The sequence below is a fragment of the Zingiber officinale genome, unplaced genomic scaffold (genome assembly GCF_018446385.1).
Source record: "Zingiber officinale cultivar Zhangliang unplaced genomic scaffold, Zo_v1.1 ctg98, whole genome shotgun sequence".
Lineage (NCBI taxonomy): Eukaryota > Viridiplantae > Streptophyta > Magnoliopsida > Zingiberales > Zingiberaceae > Zingiber > Zingiber officinale.
The window spans coordinates 70968-92333 of NW_024589990.1; the positions used below are offsets into that span (position 1 = coordinate 70968).

A 21366-nucleotide genomic window follows, 5' to 3' on the forward strand; every position below is an offset into this window, starting at 1 on the left:
ACGTTTGTAGCTGCTACAATGTGTAGCAGCTAACGCGCAGACGTGGTTGTAGCCTGCAGGCGTTTGTAGCCGGCGTCATCCCTGCACGTTATAACATTAATCCTTCTAATATGTGTATGTTATAACGGAGGGGAATAACAAATTAAAATGAAACGAATTACCATTGGAAATGGAGAGAGGTGGTAAGCTCTCACAGCAGCTGTGAGATTGAAGACGTCGGTGAAACTTTCCCGGCAGGAGCGCGAGGTTCGACGGACGACGGAGACCGAGGGAGCGAGAGAGAGCGGCGAGGGAGATTTTAATTTGAAAAATTTCCCACGCAGAGGTTTTGAATAGAAGTCGGAAGGGGAGAGAGAATATATGACATATTTTTTTGTAGCGAAATTGAGCTGACAACGCTACGTCTACGTGTCGCTCACGGTCGCGCATAAAACGTGACTCAACATATATATATATATATATATATAATCTTATCCTTAAATTTAAAAAATCATCTAAATAATTTGGACCAATAAATTTGATCCCTAAATATGAGAAATCATCTAAATTATTTGGACAAAAATGGGGCGTTTGGTTAAATGATGGGAATGACTATGAGTATGGATTTGATAGTAGGGTGGAATGAGAATAGGAATGAAAATGAAACCCATCAAGCTATATGTATTTGGTTGATTCCCATAAATCTAGTAATCATTCCTAAAATATCATTCCCAAACCCACAATCCAAACATTATCTTTTACTATTATTCCATTCCCTAAATTTGAGTTCGTTTGAACTTTGGACCGGGTTTTTTAATGCAACCCATCCCGGCCCATCAAATAAATTGTATCCGTGCTAAAGAATTAGTGGGTCATGGGTATCTCCCGACTCGAACCTACTCAACCCTAACGAACATCACCGCGGCCGGAGGACTGTGGTAAGCGTCAACTGCGCCTTCTGCCCTTCCTTTTGCATCAGAAATGTTTTTAGATCTGTTCTCAAGTCGTCCCCTTCATCGGATATCTGTTTCTGTTGATTCTCTATATCTAGATCTGTATGCAAGATGCATATTAGATAGATCTGTATTTTGTTCGCTACTCGTTGAACTTGCTGGTTCCAGCTAGGTTCACGGTTAAGATATTTTTAAAGCATACATGAATAAGGGCATTGCGGTGTGAATCATGATGTTGCCTGTGTCTGTCCAATTCGTGGATTAAAATAGAGGACTGAACAAGGACACAATACAAAAGTCATCTTGAAAAATTCTGTTACTTGTGATGGTTTATGAACATTTAAGTAGGTAATTTTTCTGCAGGGTTTTTTAGACAATTCTGCTGTATTGTTTGCCATCTCTTGAGCAGGGGTTTACTGCTAAATTTAATAATGATCTCTTGTAAATTTTGCGGACTTATGTGCTGACCTGCTTTACTTTGGTGTGTTTTTTCATCCAATGTTTTTCTTCTCTTTTTTGTGCTACAGCGTGCTTCTGATGCTATTGTTAAATATATTTAAGTCTACTATGCTTAGATATTGCAGTAATATATAAGCTGATACTTGACTTTTTTGATGTGTGATATTCAAGGTTGGATCTGATAGGTCAGTCATCGACTTTGATCCATTCTAAAAGCTTGGTTCAAATTTGGTTGGCTACATTCATACTCAATTGTCCTTTATTATTCTTTAGTTCAAAATGGTGGTGTGACTAGAATTTATTTATTATTGTTGCAATCCTTAATCCTTGAAACTGCAATTATCAATCTTGGAGCACTTTATCTAAAATATTAAAAACCGGTAACCAATCAATTGCTACTTTCAGTGGCTATGGGAAAGCTAAAAATGGACTATGAAGGGAAGGAACAGTATGAATTTCTTGACAATTGCACTAAAGTTGTTGGTGACGCTCTTGAAGGCGGGAGGAAGAAGAATCTAGATTGGGAGCGGAGGAAAGCGAGTAGGAATAATGCTGACGGAGAGGAGTGAACGAGGAGGTCGAAACTCCTCGAGTAACAACCAAGGCGTGTGGGCAACCTACATCGGACATACACGAATCTACGATCCTGCAATCGCATGGCTCAAAAAAGATCAACGTGTGTCAAGACTCTAGAGTCTAGAGCTTCTCACATGCACACATTTGTTAAATTTAGGTTATTTAGTCCTTATTATCATCCTCTTTTTTCACATAATTAAATATATATATATAGTATTTTTTAAATTAAATTTCATATATATATATATATATATATATATATTAAAGGTCCCATTAACTTATTATAAAATTTAATTACAAAAAATACTATATATATTTAATTATGTGAAAAAGAGGATTATATTAAGGGCTAAAGAGCTTGAATTTAAGAAATGCATGCATTGGGGAAGCTCCAGAGTCTTGACACATTATCTTTTCTGAGTCGTGCTATTGTGGGATTGTAGCTTCGTGTCTGTCCGTTGTAGGTTGCGCTCAAGCCTTGGTTGTTACTTGAGGAGGTTTCGGCCTCCGCTGCTCCACCTCATCGTTTGGTCCTCCCCGTCGGCATTATTCCTGCTCACTTTTTGGAGTGCCACCAACAAGCTTGGCGCATCGTCAAGAAATTCGTACTCTTCCTTCCCTTTACAGCCCGCTTTTAGCTTTTCTGTAGCCACTGAAACTAGCACAATTGATCTGTTATCTGTTTTTTGATTTCGTAGGCAAAGTGCTTTATCTTAAAGATTGATAATTGCAGTTTCAGGGACTAGGGATTGCAACAATAATAAATAAATGAAATGAATAGATAAATTCTTATCACACCTGCGTTTAATCAAGAAGATGTCATTTTGTCAACTATTTCTCTAGAAAAAAATGATTCAATTTGATGTTATTCTTTTGATGAGCAATTTTGCTTGGCTAGATGAATCTTCATTGAGGTATATTCATCTGAGTGTGACTGTAGCTATCTACATTTTTTTTCCAACTCGAATATTTTCTTGGAGTTTGATTGTGTATTATGGCTCAAACTAGTGAAAAAGACTTTGCTATATGTTAAAAATTCACTCTTCTTTCTCCTGGAAAGCGTGTTGTATTTGGTTTCCAGAACTAGTTAGTTGTTTCATTAAACATCAAACCAAAGCCGGCTTGATGATGTGTCTATCAATGTTATGTGTTTTCTCATTGACTAGAACACCTACTCCTAGAATAAATGATAATCATATTCATGGATGATTGTAAGTATGTAATCACTTTTAAATTGAATTTTTAGATATTCCGAGGCTCATATGTTCTTTTGTTGAAATGTTGGTTGGGATCAGACAAGGCTCATTCATAGGATTCCATCTATATTATTACTTCTGAAAGCATTGCCAACTAGAAGATAAACTTTCTTTATCCCTATTTGTTATTATTCTGTTAGGTTTAAAGGTGTGCTTAGTTTGGTGTTCATTATGTGTTTTTTTTTTTTTGTGAATTCAAAGCATTTAGAAACCTTTGCGGTTGCAAAATTGTTTAGAATCAAGATTCTTCACTTTTAAGTGAAAGAACCCGTAGGAAATAAGAAGAATGTAACTAAACCTTTCTTCATTAGTTTGCTTGGACAATGCTTCCTTCATTTAGTTTCATCCATTTTCCTTCTTTTTCCCTAAAGAAAACTAGACTGTGCCCTGGCTGCCTAAGCTTTGTCTTCATAACAGTCACTTTGTTTTGGGGACCCTTCTTGAGAAGACAAAACACTTCAGCTCAACTTCCACTAGTCCACACCACCTCTCATACAACCCCTCTGATTTTAGTAAGTTTTGCAGTCATAAAAATAATTTATTTCCCTTTCTTATTTTTGTGATTTGATGCAGTTAAATCTGATGAGCAGATGACTCAACAGATTTTGCTAGTTGGAAGGGAGGTTGTCTTTTACAACAATGCTTGGATGTTGAGCGGCCCTCTGCTATAATTGAAATTTGAGCAGTGGTTCATGCATCTTTATGCTGGCATCAAAAGTTCACAGTGGGGCTGGAGCAGTAGCAGAACCTTCTGTCACAATTAGGTAAGAATTAATTTTCTAGTTCCACAGATTATTCATCTAATCACTGCTCTTGACTTGGTATATGCATTTGCATCGTGATTGAGTTAGATTTTGTAGTACAGAATGCCTAGAATCTTCACTAGGAAACCTATACATGTAACTACTTCTATTCCATTCAATGTCTATTCTAATCCTAGGAATAGCTATACCATTCAGTGAGCCAAAATGTGCCATTACCTTTTAATTTAAAAGTGATTAAATAGTTAGGACTGACCATCAACAATCAACTCTATGCGGGCTTTGGTTGCTCAACAGTTGCAATGAATTCTGGCGAAGGCATATAGTTAGGGGTGTAATCAAACCGAGCCGAGCCAAACAGTAAGAGGCTCGAGCTCGGTTCGTTTTACCTAAACTCTAGCTCGGCGAGTTCGATTTGAGCTTTGATTCTTGAGCTTGAGCTCGGCTTGTAATGAAATTAAATAGTTCGCGAACAGCTTGAGCTCGGTTCAAAAATGACTCGTTTAACTTTTAAACGAGCTTAATTTGAGCTTGATTCGAAAATGATTTGTTTAAAAGTTAAGCAAACTTAGTTCGAACTCGGCTTGTTAATATATATATATATATATACACACACACGAGCCTTTTAACTAACACGTTCGCGAGCTTCTAAACGAACATATTCGCGAGCTCACAAACCGAATATTGTTAAGCTTGAGCTCGGCTCAATAATGTTTTCAAGCTCAAAATCAGGCTCGAACTCAGCTCGTTAACTTAATTGAACAAACCCGAACAAACTTTTTTCCAAACTGAGACCCGAACAACTCATAAGTGACTTGGCTCGTTTACATCCCTGCATATAGTCTATTGGATTTCTAATGATTAAATGAAACTTAACAACATGGCAAAGGAAGGTCTAGGGATATTTTTAAATATATATAAAATTAAAATTGAGCTTTAATTGAATAATTTGTTTGAGTTGAGGTGGTTATGTGTGTTAGGACCGATGTGCCCGCTAGAGGGGGGTGAATAGCGGCTCACCCAAATCGTTCGCTTCCTACGTTGTTAGCTTGCGCAGCGGAATAATACAAAAATAAACAAGCTAAACAAAATATAAGACAAGAGAGAATGCAAACCAAGCTACACGATCATTTACGTGGTTCGGAGATAAAGCTCCTACTCCACGGCGTGTCCGTAAGGTGGACGATCCCTATCCGTCGGTGGATTACTCCCCGGAAGACCTCCGGCTAGCTCAAACTCCTTGTGGGTGGAGAAACCTCACCACAAACTCACCAAGACCTCTTGGACATAAGGAAAACTCTTGAGCACTTGTAGACTACTAATTAGACCTTAACCAAGTCTAATTTCGTCAACTCAAACCAAGCTCCCAAGCTTTGGTTTTATAGCCCATGGGTTGAAAACCCCGCCTACCAGTCGACTGCTAAAACATGCAGTCGACTGCCCTCTGTGGAAATTCGACCGTTACAACGCTGATTACACCAGTCAACTGCTACAATACTACTGTAGTAACACTACAGATCTTCTACAATAACGCTACAGTACTGCTACAGTACGCTACAATAAACCCTAATTCTTATATTTTACCCCCGAGTACATTCACTCAGCACTCATCCTCGCCCGACCAACCTAGACCTAGCCTTCTAACCTCCTCCATCAGTCTTGCATCCCTCGGATGTCTTCCCATCCTTCACGCCTTACATTCTGGAGCTTCCATCGGCCTTGTCATTGTTGTCGGGTCTTCCTTTGCCAAGAGGTCATGCCTCCGAGACTTCATCCATTGCCAAGTTACACTTGGACTTACCGCCAAGACTACATGCTTGGACTTACACCGCCAAGACTCATCCTTGGACTTTCCTCCTTTGCCAAGATCACACTTGGACTTCCTTGTTGTACCTGTATCCTGCACACTCACAATGCATATCAAATACAACAATAAAACTAACTTAAACCTTTGCCCAAACATCAAAACCTAGGGTCACTAGATTGCTCCAACAATCTCCCCTCTTTTGATGTTTGGCAAACCGTTTAAGTTAGGGAAATAATATATCAATAATAATGCAAATAAACATGCAATCTACACATGCATAAATCATGGAACCTAATCCTAGGCTCTCCCTTCACCTAAGCTCCCCCTTGAGTTAGGATTTATTGCAGAGGTAAACTTCTCCCCCTTTGCTAATAAATGAGCAATCGCTCCCCCTTCACCTAAGCTCCCCCTTGAGTTAGGATTTCTTGCAAAGGTATGTAGGTTTCCCACTTAAACCTAAATTTCTCCCCCTTTGCCATACATCAAAAAGAGCTCCAACAATATCCCAATTATCGGACTCTTTGACCTCTAATGACCATAGACATCATGTATTAATTTCCCATAAGATTACATACATGTTCACCTCTCTTTTAGTCATTTTCTAGTGCTGAAAAATAATTTTAGACCGTATCAGTCGACTGCAAGAAGTACCAGTCGACTGCCCCCATGAAAATGAGCTTACAGAGACATTCTGTGCTCGTGAACAGTGTTACCAGTCGACTGGTAACTGTACCAGTCGACTGGTACACTATTCATGAAAAAATCAGCCTTTTCTGGCCAACTTTAGAAATGCGCCAGAAATTCCACAGACCTCCAAAAATCCCCAAATTTTGTGGAGAGGTCTATTATATCAATATCTACTTGGGAAAAATATATATAAAAATATATCTATCACCAATCCCAAGATTGACACAAAACACAAAACTAGCTAAAAAGTTCAATTGAACCTTGATCTAAAGTCCTAGTTTTGGCTTCCTCTTGGTGTATTTGCCCATACTAAACCATAATGCATCACTAGCATTAGTTTATATGGCATCTATATATCAAAAACTAATTTTCATGCAATATGAACCCAATTCATATTTCTATGCATGAAACTCAACTCAATTGTGTCAACCCACTATGTTAGAGACTTAAGTCTGTCTCCTAACCACTTGGCACATTTGATAACCCATCTACCATGGGTCCCAAAGGCTCTTCCTAACCTTAGGAATCTTAACCTTAGTCACCTCCCTTGGTGACTCATCCACTATAGCTAGGTCACTTCGATGCACCTCGGGTGACACTTGGCCTACTAAACTCACCTTCTTAACCTTAGACACCTTGTCTTTGATTAATTTCTTCTTGTCCTTAATCTTGGACACCTCATCCTTGCTATAATTATATACTACCCTAGCATATTCCTTCTTATTGGCCTTGGATGACTCTCCCTTGTCCTTGGTAACACCTCCCATACCAATGTCATGTGATACCTTAACATTTGACGTCCTTTTGGTCTTGGAAAAGATTTTTTATGTTTTAAAGGAATAACTCCCCCTAAAAACATGGTTATACTTCTATCATTGCACCAACAATGACTTGGGGTTCCTAAATAATTAGGAAAACCAAAACTTGAAGTTTTGAGGTTAAAAATTCAATAATGAAACTAACCTCAACCGAAACTTCACTTTGGTTTTTCTTAACCAAACCATACTTGTTTTCATCATGAAAACTCATGTAGACATTATTTAGAGTATACTTTATCAAGGAAAAATAGTTTTCTATGAAAATACTTCCTATTTTCAAAGATTGACACAAATTTGAAAACTCTTGAAAATTTCAATGTTTTCTCCTAGTTTGTGTCTAACTTTCCAATGATGATTACTATCAAAAGATAGTCTTCACCAAGGTTTTTCAAAAGTATTTTGAAATCATTTTTAAAACCAATATCCAACCACGTTCTTTGGGCTCAATGCACATGACTTGTACATTAGCTTTCCCAATGATTGGAAGACACATAACTATGTGTTTTGATGAGCCTAAAACTCAACAAGATGCACTAGATCAACATCTTGAGTTTAGTTCATCATCTTAACATCTCACTTGTATCTAACGTGTATTAAAACACATACAAGTCACCTTATAGTTCTTTGTGAGATGTATATTTGGTCTTGCCCTAAACTAAGGGATCATGCATCTCTATCTAGGCATTGTAAAAATCATGATCATCCATCTAGGATGCCACTTGATATAATCCCTCTTGTTGGGATATTTACCATTTATAATAGATGTCATTTGTCCTTAAATAACAAGGGAATTAAAGTAATGCATGATGTTACATGGCATACATCAAAATAAGCAATTTTCAAAATGAAAAGCAAGCTACAGCGACATGATGTATGTATGACATGACATGGTATTTTTGTATTTTTCATAATAAAATATAAATGCTAAATATAAATATGATGTCATGACATATGATAGACAAACAAAACATGGCAAGTTAGCATAAATAAAATTTACCTAGATTACCTATCTAAGTATTCTTAACCCTAGCTAACTCAAAATTTAACTCTAAATTGCCCATGATTTTCCATGAAAATGCCAAAACCCAATTTTAACATTTATTTTTCCTTTCTAAATTTGTGCCATTTTAACTTAAACAAATTTCTCAAAGTATGGTACATTTTACTCTTTCCAAGAGTAAATGAAATCAAATTAAAACTTAGATTTGCCTTTTACCTTTTAAGAAAATATCAAAACCCCAACTTGACATTTCTTATCCTTTTCTAAATGTGTCAATTTAAATTAAGTTCAAAACCTCAAAGTTTGACACATTTTACTCTTCCAAAGAGTGAACATCTTACATTATGACCTAGATTTTTATTTAATTACTCTAAGAAGATACCAAAATCCCAATTTGGTATTTCTTATGTTTTTCCACATTGCGCCAATTTAATTCAAACATAATTCCTTAAGATTTGCCACATGTTACTCTTTTCCAAGAGTGACAATTTGGATTAAGGTTTACATTTCCCTTAATTCCATAAGAAAATCTCGAATTCTAAATTTGGCATCACTTTTGCTTCTCTCTAGTGTGTCAATTTAAATTAGATTTAACTCCTCAAATTTTGACACATTTTACTCTTTCAAAGAGTAACACTTATCATCCTTTTCATTTTCAAAGGTTAACAATCACTTTGAAAATGCTCTCAAGTGTCAACTTTCCCAAGGTTGGGTTAACTACCTTTCCAATTGGAGTTGACACTCTCTAAACCCATCTAGGGTGTAGAGAATATGTTCCTAGGAACCCAATACCTATTGGTGCTCCTTGGATGCTCTAGGTACTCACTAGGGATGACTTCCCTAGATACCTTCCTAACGACCTTTCTTGGCTTCTTAGAAGCCTTGGTCACTTCCACTAGGTCACTTCTAGGGTTAACTCCCTTTGTAACCTTATTTGTGACTTTATTAGGCCTTTGAGCCTTAGTCACATTGGTCTTGCCAAAAATACCTTAGGATTCCTTCCCTAGTATCTTTAACTTGACCTCTAAACCTAGGGTTGGTCCCATAACTATATGGAACCCTATGAAAGGAAGTCACATCCTTCTTGGCTTTAGGTTTGTATCCCAAACCTCTATAGCCATTGGATGACTCTTGTCTAGCTTTTCCTAGGTTATGCTCATTTTGACCCCTAAGAATATTTTCCATTCTTGTTAAGGTCCTTTCTAAATTATCAAGTCTTGTCCTCAAGACTTGATTCTCCGTCCATAAATCTCTAGATTTTGGTTTTTCATTGAATCCTTGAGCATTTCTATTTTTAGGCATATATCTAAAATCCTTGGTGTTATTGCCTAAGTTGTTATTTACCTTCCTAACCTTAGGTGTGGTAAATCTAGCATAAGGAGGAATATATTTATCCTTAAGGTTATCATGCCTCCTATTCTCATGATAAATAGCATTAAGATGATAAGAGTTATTTCTAGCATGCTTTTTATCATATGTCAACGGAATGGATTCATTAAATGATACCTTGGTTTTTACCTTGGAAGCTCCCTTCTTCTCCCACTTCTTCAAATGCGCCAATTTCTTGAGCTCTCCTCTCCTTGGGCACTTTGTGTGGTAGTGACCCCACTCACCACATGTAAAGCACCTAATGTGCTTCTTCTCCTTCTTCTTCTTCCTACAACTCACATTAGTTTCTAAATTAACTTTAGTGAGTTTAGGGTTTACCTTCTTGAGCGAAGGACACCTACTCTTGTAGTGCCCCATCTTACCACACTCAAAACATTTGATGTGGTCCTTTGTGCTCTTCTTGGTAGTTGAACTAGAGGGTTGAACTTCCAAGATCTCCTCTTCCTCGAATTTCTCTTCTTCCACTTCACTTGAAGATGTGGACTCTTCCACTTCTTCATCTCTTGAGGATGTGGAAGATCTCTCCTCTTCCACCTCTTCCTTCTCTTTCTCTTCCTCCTCTTCCTTTTCCTCCTCGAATGTTGACCTCTTGTCAACATCGGATTGGTCCTTCTCTTCTTGGACCAATGAGCCATTTTCCTTGGGCTCTTCCACTTCTTGGATTTTTATAGGGTCTTCATGATAGGCAATGATCTTTTTCCAAAGATCACTTGCATTTGTGGTTTCACCTACACTCAACAAAATATTAGAAGGTAGTAAATTATTCAAAATTCTCGTTACCTCCTTGTCTGCCTCCGATTGCTCTCGTTGCTCTTCGGTCCAATGCCGAGGTCGGAGGTGTTTACCCTTCTTGTCCGTAGGAGCTTCAAATGGGTCACTCAAGACAACCCATTGGTTCCAATCCATTTGGAACCATGTCTCCAACCGCTTCCTCCAATAATTGAAGTCTTCTTTGTCGTACGGAGGTGGAATTCGGATATCCCATCCGAGCGGTCCTTCGGACTCCATCTTCTTCTTCCTCTAGCTTCTTGCTCTTTTGGCGGTTAGTCCGTAGAAGAGCTACCTCGCTCTGATACCAATTGTTAGGACCGATGTGCCCGCTAGAGGGGGGTGAATAGCGGCTCACCCAAATCGTTCGCTTCCTACGTTGTTAGCTTGCGCAGCGGAATAATACAAAAATAAACAAGCTAAACAAAATATAAGACAAGAGAGAATGCAAACCAAGCTACACGATCATTTACGTGGTTCGGAGATAAAGCTCCTACTCCACGGCGTGTCCGTAAGGTGGACGATCCCTATCCGTCGGTGGATTACTCCCCGGAAGACCTCCGGCTAGCTCAAACTCCTTGTGGGTGGAGAAACCTCACCACAAACTCACCAAGACCTCTTGGACATAAGGAAAACTCTTGAGCACTTGTAGACTACTAATTAGACCTTAACCAAGTCTAATTTCGTCAACTCAAACCAAGCTCCCAAGCTTTGGTTTTATAGCCCGCGGGTTGAAAACCCCGCCTACCAGTCGACTGCTAAAACATGCAGTCGACTGCCCTCTGTGGAAATTCGACCGTTACACCCCAACGGCTCGATTTCACACATTCTGTTCGCTGCCAGTCGACTGCCCCAGTCGACTGCTAAAACATGCAGTCGACTGCTACAGTACTGCTACAGTAACGCTACAGTACTGCTACAGTAACGCTACAGTACTGCTACAGTAACGCTACAGTACTGCTACAGTAAACCCTAATTCTTATATTTTACTCCGAGTACAATCTCTCAGCACTCGTCCCTGCCCGACCAACCTAGACCTAGCCTTCTAGCCTCCTCCATCAGCCTTGCGTCCCTCGGATGCCTCCCCATCCTTCACGTCTTGCCTTTTGGAGCTTCCATCGGCCTTGTCATTGTTGTCGGGTCTTCCTTTGCCAAGAGGTCGCGCCTCCGGGACTTCATCCATTGCCAAGTTACACTTGGACTTACGTTGCCAAGACTACATGCTTGGACTTACACCGCCAAGACTCATCCTTGGACTTTCCTCCTTTGCCAAGATCACACTTGGACTTCCTTGTTGTACCTGTATCCTGCACACTCACAATGCATATCAAATACAACAATAAAACTAACTTAAACCTTTGCCCAAACATCAAAACCTAGGGTCACTAGATTGCTCCAACAATGTGTGCCTCTTTTTTTTTTCAAAAAAGAGAGTCCTTTTTAGGTTTTTCTACTTTAATTTTTCTAACAATTTTTTTTTCTCATAGTTGAACATCAAGTGGAGTCTACTGCTTGAGTAAAACATTACCTTTTGGGAGTTCACTTGGACAACACTTTTCATTCTTTCACATTTATTTTAAGCCGTTGCTATTCTGTTAACCTAGAAAACAAGACAGAGGCCTTGTTGTCTAAGCCTTGTCTCCATGAAGGTCACCTCAAAGCTTGCAAGGAAGGCTTTTCATTTCCTCTCTAGGGGACGAAGCACATCAATTCAGCTGCCCTCCTGCTATGTCAATCTGCGCCATATCTCATGCAGCCCCTCTGAAGTCAACAAGCTTTGCAATGGTAGAGATTGTAATGTTTCCTATTGTAACTTTCATTAATTTTTGTTTTTCCCTTTTATTCTTTTTGTGATTTGTTGCAGTTCAATTTGATGGGCAGATGACTCACTGGAGTTCGCTAGATGGAAGAACGGTGGTGGTCTTTTCCATCAGTCCTCAGACATTGACCCCACTGCAATAATTGAAATAGGAGCAGTGGTACATGGAAACTGTATGCTGGCATCAGATGTTCACATTAGGTCTGGAACAGTAGTGGGGTCTTCTGTATCTATTGGGCAGTCAACGAAGGTAGGGTAAGAATTCAACTTTCTATTTCCATAGCTTGTGCATCTAATTATGATTCTTGATATTACTCGTGAGTGATATTATTGTTCTACACTCAACTTAGTGTTTTGAGTGCTGCTTTTGTAGTTGTTGCTCCTAAGATTGTTAGGATCAAGATCCTTCCTAAGGTTCTGATCATAGGACCAAAGCGCAAGATCGCATACATTTGATATTTATAATTTATAATATCAATTGGATTTCAATATATAATTTTATTATGAATATTACAAACTTTACCATTTTGATATTATGAAACATAAATAAAATTTCTCATATAATAGATATATGATATATACAATGCAAATTTTTAACGTTCCATCTTTGTATAGTAATTAGCAACTTTTATATAATGAATCATACTTATAAGATGGACACTAATAACAATAATTAAAAATAAATCTTCCACTTAGAAGTAACAAAAATCTTATATTATTGAAAATTTTCTCAAATGATATGTCATGGAAGAAATCTTCTGCTTGGTGGGCTATGTAGGAGTGGTAGAAGACTGACAAGCTTAGAATGTTTCTGAGGCAGAGTTGTGGTATCTGACCATGCGTTAGAAGTCTGTGGAGATGATTAACTTTCTTAGCTTCATAGTGTATTGCATCGAGGATGTCATCTCCTTTCACATTCTTTGGATCATTTGGTTGGCAACTTGGCATCTCCTGACCGTGATGAAGGTCACATAACCTTTTTCGTTCGATGCAAGAAATTATGCTCAGTGATATCCTATGTACTTAGAAGTTCTAGAAAATGATGTTTAAATTTAAACTTGCTTTTGGCTTCATATAGATGTTAAACCTCAGTTTGTTCAGAAAATATCTTACATTTTTCCTTTTATACACCTGCTTTCGAATTTGCTCGTTTGACAATGGTGTCATGTAGTTGCTGAAAGTATTTTACGAATATGTTGGTATGTCTGGCTGTTTCACATATGATAACTAACCAGTTTCAGCGTGAGCACTGACATTTATTGATGTTGTCTAGGTACAATTCTGTGCTAACTAATTGCTCTGTAGGCAACTTTTCAACAATCCATAATGGCGTCTGTGTCGGTCAAGATGGTATGGCATTTCTACTATGTTGCAGTTTTCAGAAGTTTGAATTAGATTTAGCCCTCATTTTAATTAACAGATTTAATATAATATCAGGAATATATTTTTTTTTTCATTTCTATGTTCTATCTCATTATATAGGTGAATCTAAATTTGGATTTCTGTTATGCAAGCAATAATGACAATGTCGAAATAATAACTATTAGCTTCTCTTCCCTGGCTTTTCTTTCTGCTCCTATTTAGATTAGTGAAATTTTGTAGCATTTGCTCAAAAGATGATTAAAATCTTTTTGAGTCCATAACTAATGCTGGATTAGTTTCTTGAACAATTTGGTACACTAATGTACCATTTATTGTACATGAATCTGCTATAGTCTTTATTACGTTTATAGAAGTACATTTTGTGGCTCATCAATTAACCCTTTTATTATTTACAGGGTTTGGATTTTTTGTTGATGAGAATGGGCACATGGTGAAGAAGCCCCAAGTTAGTACTTGTTTGTGATTTAAATTTATATCTTTTCTTTTAATAAAAACGCTCCTGATTATTCTGTGTTCTAGAAGTATTTAGGGATTGTTACCTAAACTAGAACCAGATAAAATAGCGGGAATGATGATTATTACTGCAAGAAAAAAAAACTGCCAACTGACATACCCTCTATGCATTTAGCCTGCTGAAATAGAAGTATTTAAAGATAAACCATGATGTTACAATGTTTTCATAATTGGTTCATGCGAAGAGAAATGAAAACCATGATGTTACAATGTTTTCATATTTGGTTCATGTGAAGAGAAATGATCTTTGCTATCTCTCTCGATTAGCTTTGAGCTTGAAGCATTGTTTTTTTTTTCTTTGTTGCAAGTAACACTTGTAGGCAAATTTAAAAATTGAAATGACATTATAACTAATAACTATATTGTTTAATTGCCTTCAAATAGTTCTACATAAAATATTAAGACATTTGATATTGGATCTTTGAATTCTTTCAGTTTTCTTTTGATTAATTCAACTTAAAAATACATTCAATAGCATCAAGATAGAATAATCATTTATTTGAATTGGTCAAAATAAAGTTTTAGTAATTTATTCTTTTGCTCGCTTTCCTTTATGTTCATATTTTTATGAGAATTTTTAATGTTGGCTGTCTAGAACAAATGGAGCCCTCAATCTTTTCCATCTGAGCTTCTGGCTGAAATTGGTGGTTTGCATTAGTTATTTATGTTAATATCAATTGAATACTGATGATAATGCTTTAGTCTAGCAAGTAAAGCATGAATATCTTAATATTTAGTTTTAAATTCAATATCTCAACTTGTTAATGAGAAGTATACGAGTCAAAAGTCGTGCATGAATCAAGCAATAATATTTCGAATCTTTGTTCTCTCTTTTTCTCTACTTAAGGAGCTGTTCGTAAGGATTGCAGACCATGTGGAGATAGGCGCAAACACATGCATTGATAGGGGCAGGTTAGTTATTCGCTACATTATGACTCTCAATATTGTTGCCTTAATTTTGCGACACATTACATTTAGTGTACAATTACCGGTATAGCGAAAAGCTAATTCCTTATCCAGATCAAAGATCCATCTGAGTCGATGGATTTCATTCTGGTGCATATTATCTAGTTGCCTCATTTTATGATATTACTAATTAACAAATGAATTCACAATGATTGTTACTGCCCGATGCAGTTGGAGAGACACGGTAATAGGAGATCATACCAAAATAGATAATCTTGTTCAGGTGCATTTTGAGTGTTTTCGCGCAAAGAAGGGATCAATTGTCAGTAAATTTTTTATGCTAACTTATATCCCTGTGAACATATTTCCTCTTGCAGATAGGCCACAACGTAGTTATTGGAAAGTGCTGTATGCTCTGTGGACAAGTTGGCGTCGCTGGCTCCGTGACGTATCTAACTACATGCCCTATTTCCTTCGACAAGAAGATCTTTAAATATCTTTCGAAAGGCGTTTACGTATTAAATCTTTGCTTGTAGGATAGGTGATTATGTCACTTTGGGAGGCAGAGTAGCCATACGAGATCATGTGACCATCGCTTCAAAGGTAGTATTCGAAACAATTGGATCAAACCACAGATGTTATGGGTTCAAAACTCAACTTGATCGTGCGACAAAGTGTAGTAGCTTTCATCTTAATGTTTTTTTTCTAAAAAAAAAATTGAATGGCAGGTTAGACTTGCAGCAAATAGCAGTGTTACAAAGGATATTACAGAGCCGGGTGACTATGGCGGGTTTCCTGCTGTAAGAATCTACATGTTTTGCTCGCCATTTTCTTCAAATGCTAAGACTGTTTCTGCTTTTGCTTCTCACCTTCTCTTCAGGTGCCTATCCGCGAGTGGCGTAGACAATTTGCTCGACTGCGTAGCACCTGCAAGTAATCTACCGAGTCGAACATCGACCAGACGAAACCCCTGTCGACATTGCATTTGAATTATTGGGTCCAAAGTTCAGATTCTGTATGCATAGCTCAATGAGAATTTATTATCAATTGATAAATAAAATGAGGTATATTTGTTATCAATTCATGATATTATCATCCACAACCATTGCTATTCTGCCAAGCCTTGAATATTAATTTTTTTTATTAAGAATAACAATATAATGACAAAAACAATAGAACACAAATGTCATGAACAATTATTAAGAAAAAGAAAATGTCACTGCTGATCCGAGAAAACAAAAATAATGACATTGCTATCAAACAAAGTCTTTCGTTTCTTATCGAGTAAAATACTTGTATGTACAAGGACATAGTCCTCATTCAAGCACAGATACTACACAAACCAAAGGGTTCATAGAAGAGAAGATATAGATAAAACACATACACCTAAAGATTCAGGCGAAAATGAAGATATGTTTCTTTTTCCCTTGCACAAACAGATGTTACAATAACATAAAGAAGGTTTAAACTCCACAATTTACACAGAATCAACCCCGCCAACCTGCTGCTGAGCGAGATATCTTTCTCTTCTTTCTTTCTGAAAATAAATGTGCAAGAAAATCCATGTCAAATAGGAAGGTGGCTGGAAACAGAACAAAGTGAGGAGTCCGAATTATATGTACCCATTCATCTATAACCAGCCCTTCCCCGATAATCCGAGGGCCTGAATCTTCAGGAGGCTTCTTGCGTGCTTCGATCGCAGCCTCGGCTTCAGCTAGCTGCCTCTTCAACTTGTCCATTTGCTTTGACAAAATTTTGCCCATGTACACCATGAACCATTTAGTAATGTATGTGGTAATATTAATGCGAGCTGTGACGAATATGTATTTGGAGTTTGACTTACAGAGCAAGAGCGTTCCGGATCCAGGAAAACAACCTGCAATATTTGCTCCACTGCAACCTGATCTTTCTGCTCGTCAAACTGTTTAGAAAAGAGCAAGAGATGAATAAAAGGTTAATGGACTCAGTTCGGAAGTAAAATTCTCACAAGCACATGAATAAGTTGCCATATGCTCATTGAGTTTCTGACATTTTCATCATTTTTTTTGTTCTTTCATCTTCAAAACTTAATGTCCATCTACTTGGATTACAAAACCACATATGCAGCTCCACAATTTATGATCATCTTTCGTGTTGCTTTTTGTGCTCCCCTTATATCTTCCATCCAAATAAGCAGGTACCAAAAAGTCTCTTTTCTGTTTACCTATATGATTTACTAAACTGAAATAACTCCTTGGAGACTAGACAACTTATTTGCTGCTTATCCTGTTATATGGTAGACTAGACAACAAACTTTGTAACATAAGCACATAATTATAGATTTTATTTCACTTAGCAGGCATGTTTCGCAGAGTAAAATGATAACATTAGTTTATGACAACAAAGAATTACAATCATCTTACTTCATATTCAGTCATTGGAGAAAAAAATAATTGTCATTTTCTATTGAGCATCGACGTAATGACATAATTGAAATATGCTACATTTAATGATCACCTGTTTGTTCAACCAAGTCCAAGTATCTATTTCGTTGTGATTTATGTAACTTAAAAGATGTATTAGCCAATGATTTGTTTGTGGATTTAAGTAAAATGGAAGGAGCAAGCAAAATAAAAGTGAATGATATATTTTCCAATTTGAAAGATATTAAAATACAAAAAATAGTTCTTTTCATCCAAATTAAGGGGCTTGTTTTAAATGAAGTCCGTTTTAACACAGTCAATCCAATTGCATTTGTTTGTACCAACCAACCAAATTCATTCAATGATAACATTCTAAAATCAAGTTGAAATGGGGAGGAAGAGTAAACTTACTAGCTCTGGAATATATTCTGTAGGACCATTCACCTTCAAACTGATAATCTTAAACTTAACGTTGCACTTTTGTTCCATTGGCTTCTCATTATTCTCTGGTTGTTCAACAAACTTGAATACTGCGACCAAAGATGATTACTTAATACCTTAGGGAAACAAAAGCTAGTGCACGCAAAGTGGAACGCAAAATTACCAGTTGCGATAATACTCTCCCCAGGTGAAAGAATACCTCCAGGAGGACGCATAAAACAGCTTTTCGGTGCAGTTGTTTGAAACTGAGTCCACTCAGAATAATCAACATTTGATACAGAAACACGCAGACAGCTATGAGCTTGGATGATGTTATGAAGAGAACATATGGTAAATGAATGAGAAAGTAACTTATTCCTTCAGTTAGATATAGCCAGAGTTCATAATGTTTGAAACTAGTCTGCTTAAGAAGGTAAGTAAAAGCTAAAGACCTTGAAAGCCACATGTGCTTTGCTGGTGTTCTTTATCCTCACTGCACTTCGGGCCTGTTTTCCAGGTTCATCTTCAAATAAAATGACATGCATCAGAATGTTATATTAAATAACCACAAGATCTATTCTGAGAGAGAGTTTCCCAAAGTTAATATACATATCCAGGTAGAAATTAAATCTCTAATGGAGTCTAATATTAGTTTTTCTTTCACCAGATCAAAAGATCCATCCTCAAAAGATTCTGCTCCTGAAAACCAAAGGTCCATATTGATGAACATAGCATAAGCATGAACAAAATGCAAGCTTATAATCTATTTGCTGAGATATTATTAACACATTAACTGTAGTTTTACTAAATTCCTCGACTGAAGCATAGAGAGCTTTTTCATAAGATATAAGCATCAGATGATCGACCATCACACTCTACAGCCAAGCAAATATAGAAACAATATCATACTGTACAGACGTTTGTTGAAACAACCAACAAAACATTGAATGGCACCCACAAGAAATAGCTATCAGAATCAGAATTTGGTATCTTAAGAGTCAAATAAAGCAGGTCTGAAAGAAAGTAAGATATAAATTCTCACTAAAAGAGTCTAAACTATAAGATTGTAAAATTTTATCTAGACAGATACCCAAAATGGCCAGTTAGCCACTCGTCTCAATTCGCATCAAATGATCTAAAAGGCAAGACAGCTTAGAAAAGGGAAGATCGATGTTTCGAAGTGCAGTGTGCATCAATTTGATGCCAATTCTTCATCACAGCAGGTGTTCTTCTAGCACAAGCAACAGAAGCTATTTTGGGCGAATCAAAGCTGGAATCAAAGGGGACGATATAAAATTCCAAGCAAAATAAACTAGCTAAAAGAAGAAAGGCCTTAGATCCCGCGAAAGTTCAAGAAGGGCACACAAAGATCACTCGTCTCTAAGCTTCATTCGAGATCCGAGAGGAAGAATCGAAGATTGAGAAAAGGAACCCGAAAAAAAATAGGGATCAGAGCAAGCACTCACAAGGGAAGTAGAGCTTGGTGGATGGATCGAGCCGGAGACGCCGCCTGGTTGGCAGCAGCGACCTGGCCACCGACGAAACCGATCCCGCGCCGGAGCTTCGCCGCTCGGCGGCGCCCCCCTCCCGCTGCCCCAACTGGCTCCGCTCGGACGATCGAGGGTGGTGGCGGTGCGTCAGGCTGAGCGCCGTCGAAGAATTCGTGGTCGACGACGACGCCGAGCCCCCGCCAGTGCCAGCGCCGCTTCCGAAAAAGGGAAACCGGCAAAAACCCCACGCCTTTCCCTCCGCCTTCGCCGTCGCCGCCTTTCCGTCTTCCACCGCCATCGCGAGCACCACAGACCAACACCGCCTCTCGGACGCCGGCGGAGGACCACAACGCTGCGGTCGGGATCCTGTAACGACTGGTGAGTGTAAAGGACCGTGACTTCACGGCTTCGCTCAGCAGCTCAACGGTCAGCTTTGGAGTCCGTGAATTTCTTCCGAAGCGGTGAGCGAAGGAGCGAGTGAGACGAGCACGGCTCTCTCGCTATGGGAGTAATTAAATGCGCATAAATAAGAGAGTTAGACAACCTTTTCCTCCTTCTATCCAATTATAAAATAATAATAATAAATATTATATCAAATATTTATTAAAATTTAGATATTTGATTTAATAATACAAAGTCAACGCCATTCTTATCCAACGCACGTGATTTTTAAGTAGGGGACAATGCCGTTGCAGTTGACTTGGCCAGTAGACTGGCAGAGCTTCCATAGCATCGTCGTAGTTTCCCTGCCACGCAAGTAAAGGCCGGTTGGGATTATCTCCTCTAGTTTTTTCTGGATTTATTTTAATTTTCTTTTTCTTAAAAATTTTGTTTTAAAATTCTACCTTTCACCGTATAGAAAAATTATGCGGACTCTAAGTTGACTTAATGAGTCAAGCGGGCTGTCGAACTTAGAGTCCGCATAATTTGACTAATAAAATTTGACAGAATTTAAAGAGTATCGATCTAGAAAGAAAGTTTGGAAAACCAAACTAAATAGGAAATTTGAGAAGTCAAGAGTGCGAAATAAACAAGAGTTTAAATTTCAGTGGGAACGAATATTTTAAAGGACCACTTTTGAATTGTGCTTTAGATTTAGTAGGTAGCTGAATAAAAAGGAACCTCGTTTTACCTTCAAAATTAATCGAGCAAAATTTAATAAAATTTAAATATCTAAATTATCAATAATAATAATAATAATAATAATAATAAACTTTATATATTTTTTTAACCATTGATTTTAAAAATCTTTAGAGTAAGCAAGATCTATATAAACATCACCTATTCACCCGGACTAAGATTAGTTGTCCCGAGATAAAATTGAATTAGTTAGTGCGAAGCAGAGTTGTTACCATAGGATAAGCATTCAAATCTCGGTAAAGCTGAAGAAAAAAAGTCCTTTCCCGCACTGACGAACCATAACTTTTCGATTTACTTCCTCATAGATGATCGTGGGACCGACTATGTAGAGTTGCTGGGGTGACGAATTCCACCTTTTACTATCATAGGACTAAGATTAGTTGATGTGGCGGAGACAACAGGGGTCATGTGGTAGACCCAAAACTTGATCAACACAAAACTACATCAATCCGGCCGAAGATAGTGTTCGAATCGAGCTAATAGACTTAGTGACATAGTTAGGATTTTCAATCAAAGATGAATTTAATAAATTTAAAAAAAAAATATAACACAAAATGTATACTAAAAGTCATATATTAATTTCATATGTTTTTACAATATCATTTTCTGAGTTTCGTACTTTGAAAATGAATAATAGCTTCATTATCAATGGTATCAAACACATCACGCTTAATATACCGTATCAAACAATCAGTTGTTATGTCATCTCCCAACCGATTACAAAGTGAAATTTTGATTATTTTCATTGCTGAAATACTCTCTCTACAGTTGCAATTGCAACAAGTAATAGCAATATTAACTTTAAAAGTAATATATCAAAGGATATAATCAATATTTCTT

General features: G+C 37.5%; 2 protein-coding genes across 8 annotated transcripts; one reads left to right on the forward strand and one right to left on the reverse strand.

Moving 5' to 3' along the window:
• The first annotated feature begins 832 nt into the window (after positions 1–832).
• LOC122037860 (probable UDP-3-O-acylglucosamine N-acyltransferase 2, mitochondrial) lies at positions 833–16158 on the forward strand. 7 transcript variants are annotated; one of them, XM_042597315.1, is made up of 13 exons: positions 838–917; positions 3641–3735; positions 3797–3987; positions 12058–12238; positions 12335–12527; positions 13546–13622; positions 14051–14100; positions 15016–15080; positions 15306–15357; positions 15452–15522; positions 15611–15677; positions 15803–15874; positions 15955–16158. In XM_042597315.1, exons 4-13 carry the CDS (start codon positions 12097–12099, stop codon positions 16009–16011), a joined length of 846 nt encoding a protein of 281 aa, XP_042453249.1. In that variant the 5' UTR covers positions 838–917; positions 3641–3735; positions 3797–3987; positions 12058–12096; the 3' UTR covers positions 16012–16158. The 7 variants fall into 7 exon arrangements, with proteins under 7 accessions (XP_042453246.1, XP_042453249.1, XP_042453248.1 ...); XM_042597314.1 differs by having other exon boundaries at positions 3814–3987; XM_042597311.1 differs by having other exon boundaries at positions 3826–3987.
• Positions 16159–16297: 139 nt separating this feature from the next.
• Positions 16298–19895, reverse strand: LOC122037859 (vesicle-associated protein 4-2-like). Its single transcript, XM_042597310.1, has 7 exons — positions 19363–19895; positions 18349–18419; positions 18081–18162; positions 17888–18006; positions 16918–16995; positions 16697–16816; positions 16298–16611 (listed from the first exon to the last, which is right to left on the reverse strand). Exons 1-7 carry the CDS (start codon positions 19682–19684, stop codon positions 16552–16554), a joined length of 852 nt encoding a protein of 283 aa, XP_042453244.1. The 5' UTR covers positions 19685–19895; the 3' UTR covers positions 16298–16551.
• Positions 19896–21366: the final 1471 nt, after the last annotated feature.